The following is a 17926-nucleotide window of genomic DNA, read 5'->3' on the forward strand; positions in this document are numbered from 1 at the left end:
TCTTCATGGCCTTAAAGGCGTTCAAAGTACATCTGTGCAACAAGGTCGTGTTGATCCGGACGGACAACATGACGGCCATGTACTACATCCAGAAGCAGGGGGGAACACACTCTCCACAGCTGTCTCATCTGGCTCAGAGCATGTGGAGGTGGGCCATTCAGAGGAACATCTTCCTCATGGCAGAACATCTCCCAGGCAAGGACAACCAGATGGCGGATCTGCTCAGCAGACACAGCCATCAGATGCACGAGTGGGAGTTACATCCATCAGTACTCCAACCGTACTTCCAAAGGTGGGGTCATCCAGAGATAGACCTGTTCGCCACAAAGGAGAACGCAAAATGCCAAAGCTTCGCCGCCAGGTTCCCACACCCCCAATCACAGGGCAATGCGATGTGGATGAACTGGTCAGGCAGATTTGCGTACGCTTTTCCCCCAGCACCTCTGATACCGCTGGTGGCACGCAAGCTCAGGCAACACTCGATGACGCTCATCCTGGTTGCTCCAACGTGGGCTCGCCAACCATGGTACACCACGTTTCTGGAACTCTCCGTGGTACCGCATCAAAGGCTTCATCTCACTCCCAGCCTTTTGACGCAGAGCCATGGCGACATTCAGCACCCAGATCCGCAACAGCTCAACCTGGCGATCTGGCTCCTGAAGTCCTAGAGTTTGGCTACCTCAATCTTCCTCCCGATTGCATGGACATCATTCGGGAGGCGAGAAAGCCCACTACTAGAGCTTGTTATGCGGCTAAATGGAAGAGGTTTGTCGTCTACTGTGTGGAGCACAGCATTGACCCGCTAGACGCTTCCATTCAAAACATCATATGTTACCTCTTTCACCTGTATCGGTGTAATCTAGCTTACTCTTCCATCCGCATTCACCTGTCGGCTATGGCAGCATACCTCCAAAATAGGCAACACCTGTCACTCTTTAAGGTCCCTGCTATCAAGGCTTTTCTGGAAGGCCTCAAAAGAGTCATTCCACCAAGGACTCCACCAGCTCCCGAATGGAACCTCAATGTGGTTCTTACAAGGCTGATGGGTCCTCCCTTTGAGCCACTACACTCTTGCGAGCTGCAGTTTCTGACCTGGAAGGTGGCGTTCTTGGTAGCAATCACATCGCTACGGAGGGTTAGCGAACTGCAGGCGCTCACCATCCAAGAACCCTTCTTCCAGGTACATGCCAACAGGGTGGTGCTCCGCACTAACCCTAAGTTCTTACCCAAAGTGGTCTCGCAGTTTCACATAAACCAGACTATTGAATTGCCGGTGTTCTTCCAAAACCCAGAGACGCTGGCGGAGCGGATGCTCCACACCCTTGATGTGAAGAGAGCCTTGATGTATTATGTGGACAGGACAAAAGATTTCCGCAAAACCAAACAACTTTTTGTTGCTTTTGCCACACAACACAAGGGAAATGCAATCTCCAAAGCAGGAATAGCTAGATGGATAGTAAAGTGCATTCAGATCTGCTACGCTAAAGCAAAGCGCACTCTCACTATACCACCGAGGGCCCACTCCACTAGGAAGTTGGGGGCCTCTATGGCGTTCTTAGGTAACATTCCCTTAGAAGACATCTGTAGAGCAGCCACATGGTCTACCACTCATACTTTCACTAAGCACTACTGTGTAGACGTGCATTCAAAACAACAGGCAGCTGTTGGTCAGGCTGTTCTAAAAACGCTTTTTCAGACTGCTGCAGCTGGCACGGGCGGCCGCCGCTAATGGAGGGACTGCTATGTATTCTATGCACAGATATGAATTCAGCAGCCCACATGCCTCGAACTGCAAATGCTACTTACCAGTATGCATCTGTTCTTGGCATGTAGGGCTGCTGACATTCATATCGCCCACCCTCCTCCCCGGCGCCTGTAGCAGCTGCAGTATGTATTCATATACAAACATATGCTCATAGCATGGTCATCACTCACTTCTTCACTCCATCTCTGCCTATGGCTAAAAACAATCTGGGGATGGAGGCGATGCCCATGCGCACTGTAGTCCAGGGGAGGAGCCACCTATCTCGTGATACTTCGAAGACTCTTCCAGGACAACAATGTGCAATCATCCGGACCCAACACTAGGTGGCGGACTATGCACAGATATGAATGTCAGCAGCCCTACATGCCAAGAACAGATGCATACTGGTAAGTAGCATTTGCATTCCACTGCACTACACCATCTTTTTCCACACAAACTGATGCAGAGTCCTAGGCAGCCTTCTTGTCGAAAGTTGTGACTACTTTTCACATTGGGTAATTCAGCACCCACCCAGTGTTCTCTACCCTGACTCACCTCTAAAAAAGGGAGGAGAGACTCCATCTGCTGGACCCCACAAGAGCTTTAAGCCTGGACCATTTATTGCACCAAAGACTATTGCTTGGAGAAACCACTCTTTGTGGCGTTCTCCCGGGTAAAGAAAAGTAAAGCTGTGCAGAAAAGGTCTGTCAAAGTGAACAATCTTTCAGGAACGCTCTTTCTTGTGAATGCTTTCCAAGCACAGATTCCTCACTGCCTTCCCTTCCAACTGTCTGATCTGTACAGTTGTCTCTACTCAGTATCTAAAAATGTCCCAAATTACAGTTGCACACTGGTACCTCCAACTGTTTTGTGCTTTGCTTCAGAGGGCGCGGAAAGAGTCCTGCAAGAATCTGATGTAGTGCACATAATTTGATGTGTATGCACTTCTTGTAGTGATGGGAAACTTGGGAGACGTTAATTATGTTTCCCATTAAATCCCCCCACACCTGTGTAGCTGTATTTACTGTATGCACCAATTATCACCTGAATTTTACGGAAGTGAGGGTCTTGGCCTTAGTCTCTAAATCAGTCTTTGTGTTTTTGTCATGATGAAATCATCCATGCACATGGCTTACAGTATGTTAGTGTCTGTTTGTGGTGCCAAGCCCACCTCATGTGCCCATTTTTCTACCTGCTGTAACCTCATAACCTTTAATACATCCTCACCTTTGCCCTTGACTTGACAAAACAATTGCATATAAACAGAGGGAGGGTGAGTGTGTCTTGTGGACAAGGACAGTGAGAGTGCCTATCTTTTTGTTGTTGTTGTCCATTTTCCTACATGCACCAGCTCTGTCTTTGCTCTTGCTCTGTGATTACGTCATACCAGATGAACATTAAATAGAAAATTAAGATCTGTTGACCTTAAAGATGCACAAAGACCACCAGACCTACCGGATATGTCAAATGCCCTGCCAGCTATAACCTTGTGAACCATGCTTCTGAGGACATATAGAACCTGGTTGACCGTCAGCAGATTTGACAGGGTGTGGATGACCTCCTCTCTCAGGCAGAGGACAATCTGCCCTATTTAAAGAGCCCTACCTGCCTGGCTGGGATGGCTGTACTGTGATGAGGGCTGCAATAGTCCTGCACCTTTCAGAACACTGCAGGTTTGCTGAGTTAACACTATTTTTAGAAAACTTCTTTGTATTGAGAAAAAGCCCACTCAAAGTAGAAGTTTGTTTTCATAATACAAACACTGATGGCCTGATGTCCATGGAGCATTCTCCTCAGTGTGGGGGTCTGCTCTGCTGTTTACCTTCCTGTATCCACCAGGTTTCTGGCAGGTAAAATTATGATGATAATCTTGCCCCCAACAAAATGGGACAACCACCATTATGACTTGGCGGCCCCTTGCCAGACGTGTCAGTGGCTTACACTAGCAAAGCCAATGGAGGTTCAACTGTTGTTAACAATGCCCTTCTGGCATTTTTAACTGGAATCTGGGAGCGGCAAGTGTAGCCTGGCAGTGGTATCACAGAGGTGCTCCCACCTGCCAAACTCTAAATGAGGCCCTTTATTTCACCTCTGTGGCTGCTTGGTGCCTTGAAGCTGCTAGTAGGCGGTATCAAGTGCTAAACATGATCTGATAGACTCTCTCACGAATGATACTTTGATGCTTAACAGGCTGGTGGTAGTCTAGGCATTTCCGTTTAAGATCAGAGAAAGAGAAACCGGACTATAATCCTTGGTAAAAACAATATACAAATTTGCATTTACCAAAACACACTTATTTGTGTACACACACACTCATACTTCAACATTCAAAGCATTACATATATGTTAACAACTCATGCATTACAATTACTTCAACTTTCAAAGCATCACATATGTCAACAACTCGTGCATTACAAATTGTCTCTATTTGCTATTAAGACCTCTACTATTTTAAAGTCGATTTCTCAGCCCTCCAACTTCTCAAAGGCTATTTCCAGGCAGTCTCATCTCACCAGCCTGCCCTGTGTCAAAGTAACTTACCTCTCCCAAGTTACTTGTGACAATTTGGTCTTGTTTTTTAACTCTCGATATAAAGGCCATTCCTGATTGTATTGCTCAGCTTCATCCTATCTCATGGAGCATCTTACAAGCCTTTTCCCTGTGTCACTCTTCTAACGGTTCTTCCAATGAGTATGGAAGAGGTTTCCTCTTTGCTTACCTGTGGTTTGTCAGGCTCCCCAGATGGTGTATGTTGAGTCAGAACTCTACAGTTGTTACACCTACTTTACCTTTTTCTTTAACACCGGTTTTTGTCTTGTGTTCCTAGAGGATGGAAGAAAGGGGTCATGAAACCCCCTCTAAAGAAGTCAGACTTGGACCCAAGGGTAGAAGTTCACTATAGGATCCTCTTCCATTTTACCAGCAGTCACTAATATTGGTAGCAAGTTCTGGCTCACCGGCTTTCTAAATATCCTGAAGTGCTAAATGCTAGCTGGATTCGTTTAAGGCCTGGTTTAGGTACCAGTTCTGCCCCAGTGGCTGCATTGATTGATTGATTGATTGATTGATTGATTGATTGATTGATGTCAGATTAGAGCAATACAAGAGATTTCCCAAGCATACCCTTGAAGGCTGGTAAAGCAGGATCAGCTCATACCTAAGAGAGAATGTCTGTAGTGCACCTCCTAGTTTGCATCTTCAAACACATTATGTGGCATCCACATGGTTCTAAAATACAGAATAATTCTTTACTAGATGACTATACTTTGAAAAAGATGGGCTAGGCAGCAAGGTAGCTCAGTCAGTTTGGCCACATGACTCCAGTATCAGTGTGTAACCTGTAGGTCACAAACTCAATTGTTTTCCTTCCAAAGTCGAACAAATTCATTTTTCTAATAGTAACAGTGTTGATTACAGTGCCAAGACACTGTAAATATGTGGGAGCAGACACTAAATGTTTTGCAGTGGAACACATGAATGAAGTGCTGTGGTTGTAATCTAAGGCAGCTATGATTTTTTTTTTGTTAATTTGTTTTTAAAGCAAGCTTTTGCTTATGTAAGATTATGGCTGTGTTTCTGCATCACAATTTGTTTTGACTGTGTTTAATCAAAATGGTTAGCAAAATCAAATTCTTAGGTGGAATGCTGAGAGCCCATACAGAAAATATTTTGAATAATGTATTAAATTACTGAAACATTCTTCATCTTTTCTTGGATTTAGGTGGATTAGATGACTTGTTAGATCTGAAACCAGAAGAGAAAGCTTTCTGTAATGAAAAAGGTATGTAATTGAAAACTGTGATCCAATGATTGATACTAGCTGCATTCTAGCTCCCCGTTGCGTACCCTTTTTAGTTGTATGTGCATACATGTTTCATGAGACTAGTATTTACTGCTTACTATGTGCTAGAAATGCCTAGTGCTCAGTCTCTGCACTTATTGAGGTGTGGTTGAACACTGGCACTTTTTACAGAGTAGAGAGGTGCAAATTTCCATCCCTTCTGCAACATCCTGAAATGCAACCCACAGGACTGGGACTGCAGGAGCATTAGGTCAATGTATATAGAACTTTATTACATCACACTCCCCAGATTCCCATCTAATACATGGAGGCAGACACCATAATGAAATCCCAGGCTGATTTGGCCTTCAGATCCACAATTGGGTCCACCAGTTCTTAATGTCCACAGTGACCCATAAAAATGGAAGAATGATTGCATAATAGTTTTTAATTCACTGTTACTTTTATGTTGTATTGCAACATTCATATGGTACTTGCTACCCCATCAGGGTCACTGAAACGGTTGCCTACATGGGTAGCCTGATACACCGTATAGAGTGTATGGTTGTAAGCATGTCGACTTTGTTTTAATTCTGTGTGGGAAGTGTTTGCATGTTGTGCATGATTACCACCAAGGAGTGGTTAATGTGATATGCATAATGTATGGTTTTCTTGAGCAGCTCTGCAGATTGCTGGTATTTTTTATGTTCATAGTTCACTTATCTGGTTACTGCGCTGGGTTGTCTTTTAAGAGATATTTTGTTTAAAAGTTTATGGTCCTGAGCAGGCATAGGTTAAAGGGACAAATGGTAGTCAACTTGACTCAAGTCCGAGATCCAAACTGCTAGGGATTGGCCCGCTTAAAATGGTCTAAAAATCCAATGGGTACGAGTTATGCAAGTCGAGAGAGGATAACTGAAGCCACTAGCGCATACATCACTCAAGAAACCAGTTTTAAACCTGCAATGGGAAAAGGACCCATCTAGAAAAGTGGCAGCTCCCCCTTTGACCTGGTTGATTCACCCACCTGCTTTATGTTTGTGCACATATCCCACTGCAGTGTTGGCAGTGTTGCCATACTTTATTTATGTATACAAGTGTTTCAACCTCTGCTCAGAGTTCAGAGATTTGAAAAGTGAAACTAGAGGCAAATCATAAACTAACCTACATACAACACAATCAAACCAATACATTCATGGTGGAAATCTAAAAACTTAAATAATCCAAAAAGAATGAAACACTGCGGTCGTTTTCCAGTCTCTTGGAAATTTTCTAATGAGGACCCTCGGCCACACTGTCACGGCAGCGGTATATATTGTTCTCCGCTTATTTGATTAAGTGGGATGAATCATGATAGGGTCTTGGCACCTGAGTTTCTCCAGGTGTCCATCATCCTCCACCAGAAAGGATACTGTCTTGTGAGCGACAGTTGTGAGTGGAAAGAGTGTTGGAAAAAAGAAAATGATTGCAAATATGTTCTCTCCTGTCTAGTTTGTTTTTACTTTTACAGTGGGTCTGGGAGTGGCTGTGTGAGTGGTTCTGTGGGTCTGAGTGGATGTGTGAGTGGCTGTGGGTGTGTCATTGTGTGGGTGTGTGTGGTTGCGAGAGTAAATACATCTACATGTGTGGGTCTGGGAGTGGGTGTGAGTTTTTTCGGTCTGAGAGTGGCTGTATAGGTGTGCAAGTGTGGGTCTGTGAGGGTGTTTTTTTTTTTTAATTGGGGGCTGGAAAGGGGTTCCACACAGACGCCATCCATCATTCCCATGTGGTCACGGTAGCTGAATCCTGAGCCCCTTCTCTCATTTTTATATTTTATTTCCCCCCCTGGGAACAGAGCCCCGATTCACAAAAAGGGCAGCTGCAGATTTTGTCTTGGGTTGCGGCCAGCATACCTTGGCATTGCTGTTAGTGCTGTATCTCTAGATATACATCAATCTTTTCACTTTAATAACTCCACAACTACTGAGCAGATTACACCAAATTACAAAAAGCACACTCTGGACCAAGATCTAGCTTTCTGCTAAATTTGGTATATTACCATTTAGCGGTTCAGACTGTAGTCAAGTCTAAAATTCCTTCAGAAAATTGCATGGGGAATACGAGTTTTGGGACCCCCTCACCTTTTTTTGTCAGTCCCCACTTGTTGGATCACCCAGAAACTTTACAAACAGCAACTGAAGTGACTAGCAAAGTTGTTTTGCAAATTTCATGAAGATTCGTCAACTTGTTAGTCACTAGAAAAGTGGTACTACATGAGCCCAGGGCCTGTAAATTAAATGCTACCAGTGACCCTGCAGTACTGATAGTGCCACCCACGTAAGTATCCCTTGAGACATCTCCGGTCTACCATTGCAGCCTGTATGTGCTGTTTAAACTATAATTACAACCTGGCAAAATAAACCTTTTACACTATACACAAAAATGAAAGGGACCGGGGATTGAGCCTTTCCTCAGTCTCCGAAGCAGACACTTCAAATCACTCTACGAGAAGGACTATGTGAAATCCCTTTAATAAAGGGATAATAGGAGGGGGAGGAAAAACGTACTGGGAAACCATTTAGTTTGTTAAAATTGCCCTCACACACTGAACAGTAACATGCTTTATCATAGAGCTGGTGACGCATCCTGGCACAGACCAATACTCAGAGTGTTGCGCAAATAACTGAGGATTGTCTGTTGGACTACGACCTGGATCACACTATGGAGGGAGGTAGAGCTCCGGTCACACTTAGAGATGTACACATTGTCTAAGTGGATCTGTATGACTACATGGTCTACGGCTGCCTGAAAAAGGAGTGCAGGGTGCCTCGAACAACTGCCCAGGAAGCTTCCAAGAAGAGTAAGGGCAAGAGAAGAGACACAGGAAACCAGCCCCTGAAGTTCCTGCAGTCGTGGTTGACTGGGCACCTGAGGAGGATGCCCCTGATCCAACCAGGGAGGACATTCCTGCCCTGGGTGACCTGGCTGAGCCTGCTGGTTGGCAAGTTGAGGGTGAGTTCACCAGGTTGGAATTCTGCAAAGCACAGGAAGAGTGCCACACACTAGAGTACTTCCGGTGGCAAGCTTATGTCCAGGCAGCAGGTGACACCCCTGAACATCACCTGATCTATTGGGAAAATTACTTCCTATATAGCGAGCCTAAAGTTCCTGGATCTGGGCAGCCAGCGTGCTGGTGGTTCCCCAGTGTTACAGAACCTCCCTTTTGTGTTTGGCTCATGACATCCGGGGCAAGACCAGATCTTTGCCAGGGGTTTTGCCCACTTCTGTTGGCACTGTATAAAGATTGCTTCAGATGTGTTCTGCAGGTCCTGTCCTAATTGTCGGGCCAGAGGAGTCAAGGAAAACACGGCTCCCCTGAGCTCATTATCTGTCAAGGCTACTCCCTTTGAGAGGTTAGGCATCGACATTGTTGGACGATTATACCCCAAGACAGCTTTAGATAACAGGTTCATATTGGTCTTGGTGTACCACGCCTCTTGCTACCTAGTGGCCACCCCTCTGAGGTTGATGACTGCACCTGCGATGGCCAGAATCCTTTTTAGGATAATTGCACATGTAGGATTCTCAAAGGAAGTAGTGCCTGACAGAGGCACTAACTTCATATCAGTGTACATGAAGTCCATGTGGGATTAATGTGGAGTAACTTATAAGTTCTCCCCTATCCCTCCTCCCCAACCCAACAGTTTAATACTTCATTTTTTAAAAATTCATAACTCTGGTTCAACCGATTGAATTTTTGTTGTTTTTGTTCTCGTTTTATGTATTAAAATTTTCTCTGTTGTCAACCTAGTGTGGTATCGTTTTGTGATGTGTTTTTCACTGTGTTAATGTTTGAAGTGTTGTACGGATACTTTACACATTGCCTCTAAGTTAAGCTGCCTGTTCTATGCCCAGCTACCAAGGGATTGAGCCCCTGCTAATTTGGGGTTTACTTGTGGCTTAACCTGACAAATGTTGTGGGTTTCTGATTGACCTGGGCTCATAGCAGAGTTAACCAGTAACCCAATTTCTTAGTGTCTCAAGCACATATTTACTTCACAATTCAATTAGTATTTATTATGATTTAGAATTCCGAAGAATTCCACAAAGTACATATATAAAACATCATTCATTACATACAGAAATGCGGAGTAAAAGTACAATTTTATACTACAGTCCCAATACTTAAGGGAAAGGACCTTTCCTACAGTGGACTAAACTATACACTGGGCAACATCATATCAATACAAAAGATCCTTTTTCAGCTAGAAACACAATATGGGCAATACGGAGAACCTTAAAAAAAAAAAAAGAAGTACACAGAGGAGTTAATAAGGAATACCTAAATTTAAAAATGCTCGCATAAAACAATACCAGAAGTAATCCGAGTTTAGCAAAAGGGGAAAAACAATCCATTGAAATAGAAAAGTGCAAATGCTATGTGCAAAATTTGGCAGAGATATTACCAACGCTCCCCTAGCAGCTATACAGACATTTTGACCCCAAAACATTAAACAACTATTTTCATGTCATACAAAAAAGTGCAAGTGCTTAGTGCAATTTCATTTAACAGATATAGCATCGGATGAAAATAAATTACCTTGAAGGTATTTCAAACTTTCAATTCACTTAAAAATATTACAATCCTACACTCCTAATGGACATTTAAAAATTCTTTAAAAAATTGAAATTTTTTAAAACACATCATTTCAGATGGAGGAGACATAAGACAATTACGGGCCTGTTCAGCTGTATAAATATTATACTTTAAAAAAGCAATCCTTAAGTATCTTCGTCGTATTGCGGGGCACACAATCAAAACATGATTCAAATCTTGTATTCCACAATTACACAGATGACAAAATCTTTTATTTTTGGGAATACCCTCCCAGGCACCTGTTACAACGCTCAGGGGTAATAAATTCAATCTTAGCAACAGAATAACTCTCCGAACACCATGTTCCAGGTTCCATAGAACATATGGCTGGGGATTTTTGACAATAGAACTCCCCGCAATACAGTCCATCCTCCCATTCAATGAACATAGTATCATATCTCTTTCACGAGAGACCACATAAATTGACTTCTTAATTATCTGCTTTAACACAGTTTTACATAAAACTGCTGCCCCTTCCTTATCTATACCAAACATACTTAACCACATGGCTGCTGCGGGGATTTTTGCGCTGTGCTGCAAATTGCTCTTTTGCTTCACTTATGACGAGCTCAGCTCGTCATCAGCACACGACACCCGTGGGTGATGACGAGCTAAACTCGTCATCAGCAGCGAAAGGGTTAAAGCCTTTATGTAGTTTCTAAAAATTACACTTTTCCCCTTCATATTTATGAATATTTCTCTGTGCAATGCTGCCCTTAATAGATTATCGGGGCTATTATTCAAAGCATTGCACCATCTTAAACAGGCAGCCATTGAGAACACATATGTTGACAGTAGACCAAATTCGAGCCTAAGTGCCGCTATTGGCGCAGCATAATTCAGATTACATATTTGGCTCCAAATCTTTCCTTCCACTTTCTCAAATTTGGTCCATTCACACTCATCTACTATTTCACTTGCATAATTCAATGTCGGCGGTATTTTTATTTTGTACACCGCAATGATGTGGGAAAAATGTCTTTTCCCACATTGCATGTACAGGCGATTAATTGCAAATGCATGTGAAATAGCTTTCCCTTTACAATGGTCCATATGTCTGCTACCAGAGCACCTGTTTGAGAATATTTTTCCTAAATATGGATAAAATTTCACAACTTCAAGATTTTCCCTACCCAAAAACCAACTCAGGTTTTTTCTCACTTTACACCCCTGAGAACTAAAAATCGTGACTTTGCTCTTTAAAATATTTATTAAAAAAAAAATGCTCCTCTGTGTACTTAACCAGCTCCCTCAATCTTCTTTGTAGCCCAATTGGTGTTAGATCCATTATTATTGCATCATCTGCATACAAAAAACAACTTAATTTAAGAGGACCTAATTGGGGGGGAGTCACCTTTGGTCCGACCCACACTACTACGACAGATCATTAATATAAATAGGAAAAAGTAAAGGTGCCAAAAGTCACCCCTGCTTTAGCCCATTGTGGGTACATATTTTCCTTGATAGGCTTTGAGATCCCCCCCAATAAAACTTGTGTCCACGTAGAGGAATGAAGTGCAATTATTAATTGTAGGAACTGGGGTCACCAGTTCCCCGGGGGTAGCCTGGCACAAGCAGGTAGGCACCCGAAAGCTAAGGTGTTAAGTGACTACACAGCACACGCAACCACTGAGACAATAAGAGGCACGCAATGACTGACGCCACTCCAGTGAGCTTGATTAAAAATCAAATAACTTTTATATAGGCTTAAGGTTCAGGAGTGGAAAATCACAGTATCTATTAATCATCAAGCATTTCATAGGAGGGGAGAAAAGGGAGCAGTTCAATATCCAATTTAACATGTCGCAATAACATTCCATTAGAGAATTATCATTTCATCCGTTAACAGTGAACTTTTCATGAAAGACTTAGCTTGGTCAACCAGCTCATCAGGCAAGGATGAGCATGTCAGGTAAGTAACCTGTTCAGTAGGCAAAACAATTAACTTCTCACCAAGCAAGGGTGAACACTTCAGTAAACTCCTTAGCAGGAACAACCTGGACATTAGATAGGAATGAAAACTTTTCATCCGGTGAGAATAAGAACAGTTTGTTAGGGTGAAAACCACACATTACCTGCTGCATGAATAAGCAAAGCGATTCAGAAAAGGGGGTGGTGATGAACAGAGTGTCTGAATTAAGCAGACCACTCTTACCCAGTCCAAAGATCAGGGCTTGATCCATCACCGTTATTTATCTCACTGCACCATCCCAGCTCAGAACCTGGCTATATGCAAATAAGCAAAGCAGCACCCCTATTAATCAAGAACATTTCATGGGGTAAAGCGAAAAAACATTCATCATCAATGCAGCACCTTGCAATAATCCTGTCAGGAAAGAAATAACGTTTCTTTACACCGCAGTGAACCTTCAATTAGCTGGAATGAAACGTTTCATTAGTCAGGTTAAACCATACATAAGACTAAGAGTAGAGCATTTCCCTATGCAGGGATAAAAAAAATCGCCTTATGTCACTGTAGGCATTCAGGAACCCCTACCCTAGACAGGAGTAAAACATTTAATTAATTAGGAGTAAACATTTCAGTAGGGTAAAACCAACCCTTTCATTAGGCAACCATTTTACAGGACTTCAGAGCCCTTCTCTACAGCAGTAAGAAACAGTGCCTGCGGTAACATGAGCACCTCATCACATTAGGTATCAGCCTAGCCTTAAACGTATAAAACTTGGCTTAGTCATATGAATCTTTTCCTTGACAGAAGTAAAGCATTTCTTTAGGTAAGATAGGCAGGCCAATGCAAATCAGGCCGGCATCAACATTTCATTAGGCCAGAATAAAGCACTTTACTATGAATCAGGCAGGAAGAGTAACATTCCCTTAACCAGGCGCCAACAGGGCATTAAGCTGACTTATTCAGCAAAGGCAGACATTCCATTCTGTAAGTAACCCCTTTTAGTAGGCAAATCATATCATTAGGCATCGGTAAGGCATTGTCCCCGGGTAGAGCCGGCCGCCAATGGCAGCGCAGCCGGCTAGGGCGCAATCACCTGCGCCAATGGGAGCGTGGCGGGGCGGAGTCTCTGACGCGCCCCCGTCACGTGGTGCTCTATTTCAGCTTTGGGCCTGTCATGGCCTCGAGGAACGTTGCGGCGGCCCTCTCCTCACACCGGGGGCCGCCGAGGGGGGTGACAAAAGCGGCACCGGGGCCAACAAGAGAGCGCCGGGCCGCAGCGACCAGCACTAGGCCTCGGGAGCCCCCGGGCTGCGGCGGTGATTTCGTCCCTCAGCAAAGCGGCGGCAGTGAGTACTTCCGCAGCGCCTCGGCAGGTGGCTTCAGGGCACCACAGTGCTTTGGGGGGCAAGAGTGCTCCACACAGGGACTTCGTGGCGCTTCCAGGATATAGCGCTCAGGGCAGCAACTGTCTCCAACGACCCAGCACTTCACAGGGGCATAGCGCTGCAGGGCAAAACAGTACAGGCCACAGCAGCTCGTGACAGACCAGCGCCTGAGGCAGTTATAACGCTTGAAGGCAGCTTCTTTAATAGCGCTTATCAAAGGGCACCGCAGTTCAGTTAGCGGTAGTAAATTATGTAGTCCAGAGGATGCAGGACAGGCCACACAACAGTGGCAGGTTAGCGCAGGGACCCAGGTCAGGACAAAGGGGCGCAGGGGCAGCACAGTCTAGTACCTGGTCAGCGCAGTTAGACTTCTTCTTCTTGGCGCTTGATGGATTTGCGCCCTTGTAAATATCAGTTCCTTGTTTCTTGCTTCTTGAAGGGGGGGGTTGAGTTGGGGGCTGCAGGCAGGCTTCCTCTGCAGGTCACTGTAGATGGACCCTGGGGTTCCCTAGCGCCGGTCCAGATCAGGGGGCTAGTCTAGGACACCTCACCCAGCTTAAGAAGCAGCACCTAAATCCTGTCACTCCCAGTAGCATAGGTTCCTAACTAGGCCCTCCCGCCTAAAACTCCTGCGTGGGTTCCCCAGGTCAGTGATGCCCCAACTGACTAGAAAGTTTCCCTCCCTTTCCTTATATAGCGTCAGTTGGCAGTTGGAAGTCGCAGATGGTGTCACCTCCCCTGTTCTGGAAGGTTCCAGGAGCTTCTAGGAGGTTCCAACATTCTGGCTATGGGCAGGCTGGAATGGCAACATTGTTGGGAGTCCCTGCCAGCTCCTGGCAACTAGAATGCGCCTTAACAAGACCACACTGCAGTAGCAGGGGTCTATGGCAGCCATGTTGAGGGAAGAGGGCACCTGTACCTATCATTGATTTCAATAATGCACAGGGCATTACAACCTCACAGGGCTTATACAATTACATTATAAAGGGGGGGAAGCAAAAAGCAAAACATTTCTGTGAAAAGGGCCAAGTCCAACATTAATCTTATAAGGTTCCCTGGGATCCCCATTGTCACCAGTTTCCTCCACAGCGTCCCCCTATCAACCCTATCGAACGCTGTGGAGAAGTCTATAAAAGCGGTGTACAACGGGACCCCCGGGCCCATAGGATATTTTTCAATTAAAGTTTGTAAAACAGAAATGTTGTCCAGAGTGCCACTATTCTTGCGAAATCCTGTTTGTTCCAGAGGTATATGGTTGTTTCCAAAAGCCCACTCTTGCAAGTGGCCAAGAATACTCTTCGCAAACAGTTTCCCCGTTGCGTCTGAGGGAAATTTGTCTGAAACTAGACAGGGAATTTCTTGGACCCTTCTTATATAAAGGAACCAAAATACTTCCTTTCCAGGAATACGGGATGTTTCCAGTGTCATAACAATAAGCAAACAATGGATGTAAAAATGTTGCCCAATCTTCACAATCCTGTTTTATTATGGATACTGGAACATCATCTGGTCCCATTGCCCCAGAGTATCTTGATCCCTTAATATACTCTTCAATTTCCAATTCTGTTGGTTCCCCTACGTCAACCCCCAATTCTGAATTCTTAAGAACTCCCTCACACTGGTCTGCTAATTGATTAGGGGCATACAGTTCGGAAATATACGTAGACCATTCAGATTCGGAGATTAAAATGGGTTGGGATTTTTCTCTACCATCACAAAACTTTGCTATCAATGCCCAATACTTTCTGGTGTCCCCGGATATGGACACTTCACGAAGAGTTACCCATTTTTCATCTTCTACTTTCCTCCGATTTGATAATTTTTTTCTAATACGTACTTGTTTAAGTTTATGAATCTCTCTCTAGATTTTTTAAGCTAGGGGCTTTGAATTGGAGTCTAATCAACTCATTAATCTCCTTATTCAGTTTTTTAATTTCCCATGAGACTAATACTGTAGGGGAGGTTCTCCTCCCTTTTTTGTTTCTTCCCAATTTTCTGATTGCTGCCGAAACTCTCTCATATCTCACAATCGGAGTCTCCAGACTAGGCATAAATGCAATATTCTTAAAAACCCTCTCGAAGTTCGGCAGTGCCTTATATGACCAATAGGTACGGCCATTGGTTCGGGAGTAGGTGGCATTTTCCTTCCTCTGATTCCAGCGTTCGGGCTTCTCGGTGTTTATAACCATCTGTACTAATAAAATGTATGGTCACTCATCGTAGAGGGGAGCACCTTAAACTGTGTACACGCACTAAACAATTGAATGGAAGCTGCCATGTAATCACTAAGGGTCTGACTATAGATACCATTGAAAGTATAAGATGCAGGTGAGTCCTCTGGAAATCTACCGTTCAAAAATATTAAATCAAGATTCTTAAGGTTTTGTAAAAGGGAAAGGCCTCGTTTATCAGATTTTAACTGAGCCGGAAATACAGGCTCTGGAATATCCCACACCTCCTCCAAATCCGTATTAGAGTAGACTATAGCAGCACTATTATTTATTTTAGCGTTAAAATCCCCTACCATCAATATACGTGCATTTTCTTCCGTATTACACAAATTATGCGCGAAACTGCAAATAGATTCAACCAATGAATTGGATGCCCTCCCCGGGGGGATGTACACATTTACCAGAAACAAAAACTTTACATACCCTAAATTAGCATTTCCTAAATTCAATTTTGCACAAATGCAACAATTTGAGGGGTGTTTGTATATCACGGGGTCCCAAGCTATATCACTACTGAGTAAAATAGCTAGGCCTCCGCTAGCGTGCGTTTTTGTAGATTTTTTTGCTAAACTGCTAAACACATAATAATTCTTTAGCTGGAACTCTTCCATGGCCCATGTCTCTTGGAGACAAATGATCATGGTGTTTATCTCAACCAATGATTTGAGCTTATGACAAGATTTTCCTAGCCCCGCCACGTTTCATGAAATAAATTTCCCCACTTGGCTACCCTCGTTCTATGGGATTTATACTCGATGTTTTTACCCCATTCAAGGTACCAGCAACCCAACTCCATTTTGACACCTCATCATCCCCATCAGCTTTTGGTGCCTCCTGTACCTTGAATGTTGGAAGCTTGATTTCTCTTACTCCTGTTTTACTTCCTACCGTTATTTCCATGGCGTCAAACTTTACGTGTACATTTTCATCCTTGTACTCAGTACAACTCCTCCCTTGCTCCCGATGACTTACTCCAGAATTTTTAATCAGAGTTCTATCCGGGACAACACTTGGTAAGATGTATATTCCTCTTTTCCTGAAACTATCAATATTTGTTAGAACAAGAGCTGACACTATACTGGAGGAAAAAGTGGCTATAGTGCTAGGGGTGGAGCTCCTCCAATCTAAGTATACCAATTCAATATATTTAGTGGTTATTAACCCCAGATCCTCTATCTCAGAGAAAAGTCTAAGGAGGGCGCTTCTGTTCAATAAATTGGTTCGTCATAAAATAAAAACTAAAAATTAAAACCTTTGTAGCAGGGTTTCCGTTCTCCCACAGAACTGTGCATAGAGATCTAGAACCTCAGTGAGTTAGGATGATCCAAAAACTCATCTCAGTGTCAGAAATCTCGTTACCTAGCTAGCTACAGTGTCTCATGGATCATTATGGAATGATCCATGTATTAGACAAACCAGAACATGATCTTTAGAATACCTCAGGAGTCGTGGAACACATGAACACTCTTTCGTTATATAATCATTTCAAACCAAAACTGAGAGTCAAAGAACACAAGTGCAAGTTTGAAATATTTATTATTCAATGCAAAGTTCTCAAACGCAGTATCTTGTATAATACCAAAATGCAGATTATAAAAATCAGAGTCAGCAGCATAGTCACTAATCCATAGTAAGCAAAAGGTGCTAGCATGTTATAATGCAATTTCTATAGAAATCTATATCACCTATATTTCGCGCACCCTATCTAGGATATTATATTATATCTAAGAAGGTCTCATTCGGGTTTTAGCAGGGCGACCCCATACCTCTCAATGTCAGTAGGAGCAGTTCACATCAACCGCTACCAGCTCTCTTCATGCGCAGCACCAAGTGTCTGCGTTCATTCCGTGTAACTCTATCTTAAACCCGCGTAGAGCCCAAAATGTTGGCATCAACATTATTTGTGTTATGTCCAATGTCTAATGTGGTGCGAGGATCAGACCTCCTAGCAACCTTGTGTTAGGTTAATCTTAGAGTGTGCAGCTCTCAGTGTGCAGACAGTTGTACCAAGTGTACCAGGCAAAGCTGATAGCATAGGAATAACATATTATTCTCAAATAAAGCAACTCGCCGCTTCTAGGGTGAAAGCTACAACAACAAGTACGTGTCGTGTGCAAAACTAAAGCCGAAGGCAAAACGGCTGTTTAAACATGTAATACACTCATGCTAACTTAACGCAATATATGTAATGAAGTATCCATATGACACCCCCCCATTGGTCCGAGCACCGCCAATC

General features: G+C 43.7%; 1 protein-coding gene across 4 annotated transcripts in view; it reads left to right on the top strand.

Annotated features, from left to right (window-relative positions):
• ICA1 (islet cell autoantigen 1) overlaps positions 1-17926 on the top strand; it is a 315337-nt gene that overhangs the window by 198783 nt on the left and 98628 nt on the right. For all 4 annotated transcript variants that reach the window (XM_086941905.1, XM_086941907.1, XM_086941906.1 and 1 more), the window contains one exon: positions 5466-5525. In XM_086941905.1, the coding sequence (XP_086798031.1) occupies positions 5466-5525 (60 nt within the window). The remainder of the gene's footprint in view (positions 1-5465; positions 5526-17926) is intronic.

This window comes from Lissotriton vulgaris, chromosome 10 (genome assembly GCF_964263255.1).
Source record: "Lissotriton vulgaris chromosome 10, aLisVul1.2, whole genome shotgun sequence".
In the NCBI taxonomy this organism is placed as follows: Eukaryota; Metazoa; Chordata; class Amphibia; order Caudata; family Salamandridae; genus Lissotriton; species Lissotriton vulgaris.